The following is a 4,529-nucleotide window of genomic DNA, read 5'->3' as shown; positions in this document are numbered from 1 at the left end:
AAGCTGAGAAAATCTTCAAAAGAATAATTAAAGAAAATTTTCCTTAGTGTTAAAGGATATGAGTTCCTAGATTGCAAAGGTCCAACAAGTGCTCAACACAAAAGATGACATTGAAACACTCCAAGACATATCACTGTTAAATTAAGAAAAATGAGAAGGGAGGGCTTACAGGTTATGAGTTCAGAGATTCTTTGAATCTGCTACAGATAATTTCTCTAGCTCTTGGGGGCGGTTTTGTTAGGTATAGTGTCCAAAGGTCTTAGACAATCATAATTCCACTGTCTGTGGTCTATAATGGCAGTATTACCTTTCTATCTAAAGATAATATATTTGTTCCACATGTAAAATATACCAAAATTTTTCTATATCTATTCCACAAAGAAGCCATTTAATACAGTGAAAACATAACTAGTTTTAGAGTTGGCCAGATGAAGATAAATTCTAGTTTCATAACTTCTATACCTTAACTTTTTCAATCCTCAGTTTCCATTTTTATAAAATGGGGATTGTACTCCCTAAAAGGTTGTCATGGAGCATTAAGATTACTGCTGTCAAGTGCCTAGCACAGTACAGAATGTGGGATACAAAGAAGACCATCATGAATGGGCACTTTTATTGCTTTAATTAAATAGTATGCAATAAGTAAATATTATTGCCCTAATCTCATCCACAGAACATATAACAATATGCACTTCATCAAGGAAGACTAGAGCTAAAATTCATCCATAGGAAGCTTTTGCAGATTAATCCCAACTATTCTAACCACACTCTTTTTGTGTCCCCATTAACATTTATATGGTCACATATTTTTTTGAAAAATGTATTCAGATAAGTGCTTTTCACTTCAAATTATCTGTTCCAAAAACACAGCAATTAATCAAAAACATTTTTTAAAATTCTTCTTTAAGGAACACCTTTCAGAACATATACCTCTGTGTCATAGATACCAGTGACAGGGTGAATGCTGGTCTTTTGGGGAAGGTCACATGAAAAAAACTAGGCCTAATGGTGGCTAATAGTTAAAGTTATATAACTTTCTTAGATGTATTTTCCACATTCATTGAGAATATGTAATATATGTATGTATATCTATGTATATATTTCTTAATGGTGACAAATCATCAATTTTTATTACAAAAAAATTTTTTTGAGAAAGCCAAAGTCATCTCAAGTTACTACTAATGAATAAGGTGGCTTAAAAGTTAGCCAGGTGATTTTATTGGAGGGAAGGGAAGAGATAAAATACAACAATCAAAAAAGATGCAAAAACCCCAGAAGATTTAAATATTAAGAAATAAGTTTTTCTTTTATGACTCATAAACTGGTGGTGGAAGTAATTTCAAAATGTTTTGAGGGCTAACAGTTTCCAATGGTACCTACTTTGTTTTTTCTTTTAAAAAAATTTGTATAGATTTAGGGGGTACAAGTGTAGTTTTGTTATATGAATATAGTGCACAGTGGTCAAGTCTGCGCTTTTAGTATAACCATCACCCCAAATAGTATACATTGTATCCATTAAGTAATTTTTCATCCCACACCCTCTTCCCAGACTCTCACCCTCCCAGTATCTATTATTCTATGCTGTTTTTTTTTTTTTTTGAAAGGGGAAAAGGAGAGGACTCTCTCTCTATGTCCATGTGTATACATTATTTATATCTCACTTTATAAGTGAGAAAATGCAGTATTTGACTATTTCTGAGTTAGTTCACTTAAGAAGATAATGGCCTCCAGTTCCATCTGTGTGGCTAATATTTCATAGTATATATATATATATATATATATAGGGTACATATATTGATGGACAACATTCGAGTATGTGTAAATTTGATTGAAAAAAAACTAGTTTCCTTCTTTATTCACAAGTGGTGTAAAGATAATCTCATTTTCTATATACATGATTTCCTATGCTCAAAACAAGGAAAGTAGGAAAAACAAGGCCTGGCAGGAATTTTTTTTTTTTTTTAAGTTCCTGAGCCATAGTAAACCTACAGTATTGCATATTTTAAATCAATATGTGTGTTTTATAAATTGTTTAAATTCTTAAAATACATGTCTCTCTCTCTTTTTTCTTTTTCTTGAGAAAAAGTCTTGCTCTGTTGCTTGGGATAGAGTGCAGTGGCGTGATATCTCACTGCAACCCCAAACTCCTGGGCTCAAGGGATCCTCCCAGCTCAGCCTCCCAATGTGCTGGGATTACAGGCCTGGGCCATCCTGCCCGGCCCCATGTCTCCTTTAAGGTGACAATTACCTAGTCTGGATAAATTCTGATTTAAATATCATTCAACAGTTTCATGAAATAATACTTACTTTTAATTTATGTGATACAATGAGAGAATATCTTTGCGGCGGTATTCTATCTCCCGACCCCGTAAATTGATTTCACTTCTCACTGAAGGATCGAGTCCCAAAGTTTTCGACTTAACGGTATTTTCAATTTACGGTGCGCTTTTCCGGAGGCAGCCCTATTGTAAATCCAGGAGCATCTGTACAAGTTTTAAATTGCCCCCAGGCTTCAGAGTTGGCCTGCCTGTAATCCATCCTTTCCTGGACCCACCAGTTTCCCGCGGGTTTAGGTAACCTAGCAACAAAACAGCCCAGGCAGTGACTTCCGGAACTCAGGCTTGGATTGTCCAATCAGCTCAGCGGAGTCGCCGCAGGGGCTGATGGGGCGCTACAGTCAGTGCGGCCGCCAGCGGCGGTACCATGGCGACGCGCGGTAGGACTCAGATGGCAATGGCGGTTTGGTCCATTTTATCTAGTGGGGCTGTGATTGCGTTCTTTCTGTTGTTTTTTCGCGTCTCACAGGCCCAGACCTTCTCCTTCCCTTTCCAGCAGCCGGAGAAGTGCAACCCCAACCACTACTTCGATATCTCTGTGCTCTCCTGTGTCCCGTGTGGAGCCAACCAGAAGCAGGACGCCCGAGGTGAGACTGAGGTGGGCCCTGGCAAAAGTAACACTCCCGCCTTGGTCTGCCTCCACTCCCTGGGATCGCTGAAAAACCTTTCTGTCTCCCGGAGGAATGTTTCAGAAAAGTTAACCGCTGACGCCTGAAAAAAGAGTTTCCTTGGAGGACTGCAGTTTGCACACTAATGAAGTTGGGGACCCTGAGTCCGCTATCTTGTGAGCCATCGCCAGTGATTAATTTCTCAGCGCCAGTTCTGCGCTCCCCTTGGGGATGGGGGGATGGTTAGGGAGGTACCTGTAAAGCCGTCTACGGAAGATAGAAAAGAAATAGTAGAAAAGTAATCTGAGGTGAAGAGGAAAAAGTGACAGGAAAGATTAGGGAGGAAATGCAAATTAGCACCTGTACACTTTGTTAGCCCTTTATATTGCTTTTCAAATGCCAGAAATTTAGAACTGGAAAGAACCTTAATCATGATCAGGTTCAGTCTTTTCATTTTACAATAAGGAAATTGAAGCTCAGACGAGGTTGCAATGTCTTATGTGCTACCTAAATTGGGGACTTGCAAGAATTGGCGTCTCTTTGCCCTCAGTGTTGACCTATCTAGTTTCTCTATACAGTATGTTTCCAATATTATATGTTTCCTTAGGACTTATTCCCTTTATTGTTGAATATTACTAATTGCTCTTAAAGTCTCCATAGATTAAGCTTTATTTTTTCCCCCAAAACGTCCATCATGTGGTCCTAGTTCTCACTGAAACTACTCAGAATAAGTGTTTTCCCATATTTAAAGTCTAAAATGTTTTCCATCTCTATTTGATCACCCATGTTATTAACTTTCTGCCATCATCAAATTTGATATATACTCATTTAAGTGATCGGAACAGGACAGGTCAGTCTGTGCAGGTAAGGAAATATGAATGAGAAAGCATTTCACATTGTAAAGTGTAAGGTATTAATTCCATAATTATGAATCCAGATATTACATGCATTGTACCACGTAGACGCCTTATGGGTGCTATTTCTATTTAATGGATCTTTAGAGAATGCTGTCCTTACCTATCTAGCAAATTGAATAGTGATTGTCTTACAGTGTTTACTATCTGTCCAAACAGAGGGAAACAGTTACTTATTTGAATGACAGTAACTTTCCTAGTAAGATTATGACAAAGTGAATTCATTGAATTATATGTATATCATTTAGTGACATAGAAGTGTAAAATTTCCCACAGCAGTTAAATAGTTTAATAATTCAATCGTTTAATAGTTTAGTTATGCTTGCTCTTAAAATGGTAGCAACACAATGCCAGCTGTGTGCCAGACACTCCCCTAAGACCTTTACATATAATAACTAATTTTATACTCATAATAACACTGTAAGAATAGGTACTGTTACTTTCTCCATTTTACTGTAGAGGAAGTCGAGGAGCAGAGAAGTTTAGTAACTTGCTCAAGGTCACACTGCCAAGTAGGAGAACTAAGATTGGAACCCAAGGAGTATGTTGCTGTATTTGAACCCAGGCAGTACTGGCTCCAGAGTCTTGCTTGCTCTTAACCCCTACACCACTTCTCAAAATCATTAGAATTATTAAAAGTTTTCCTATCTTGGAGTTTTATTTTTCTTTAC

The 4,529-nt window shown here is 37.5% G+C and overlaps 1 protein-coding gene across 1 annotated transcript in view; it reads left to right on the top strand.

Moving 5' to 3' along the window:
* The first annotated feature begins 2,703 nt into the window (after positions 1–2,703).
* Positions 2,704–4,529, top strand: part of TMEM67 (transmembrane protein 67) — a 51,208-nt gene continuing 49,382 nt past the window's right edge. Inside the window, exon 1 of the mRNA XM_012643534.1 lies at positions 2,704–2,934. Coding sequence (XP_012498988.1) covers positions 2,704–2,934 — 231 coding nt within the window. The remainder of the gene's footprint in view (positions 2,935–4,529) is intronic.

Source organism: Propithecus coquereli, unplaced genomic scaffold, assembly GCF_000956105.1.
Source record: "Propithecus coquereli isolate 6110/MARCELLA unplaced genomic scaffold, Pcoq_1.0 Scaffold2, whole genome shotgun sequence".
Taxonomy (NCBI): Eukaryota; Metazoa; Chordata; class Mammalia; order Primates; family Indriidae; genus Propithecus; species Propithecus coquereli.
This window is presented reverse-complemented; position numbering and strand designations above follow the sequence as displayed.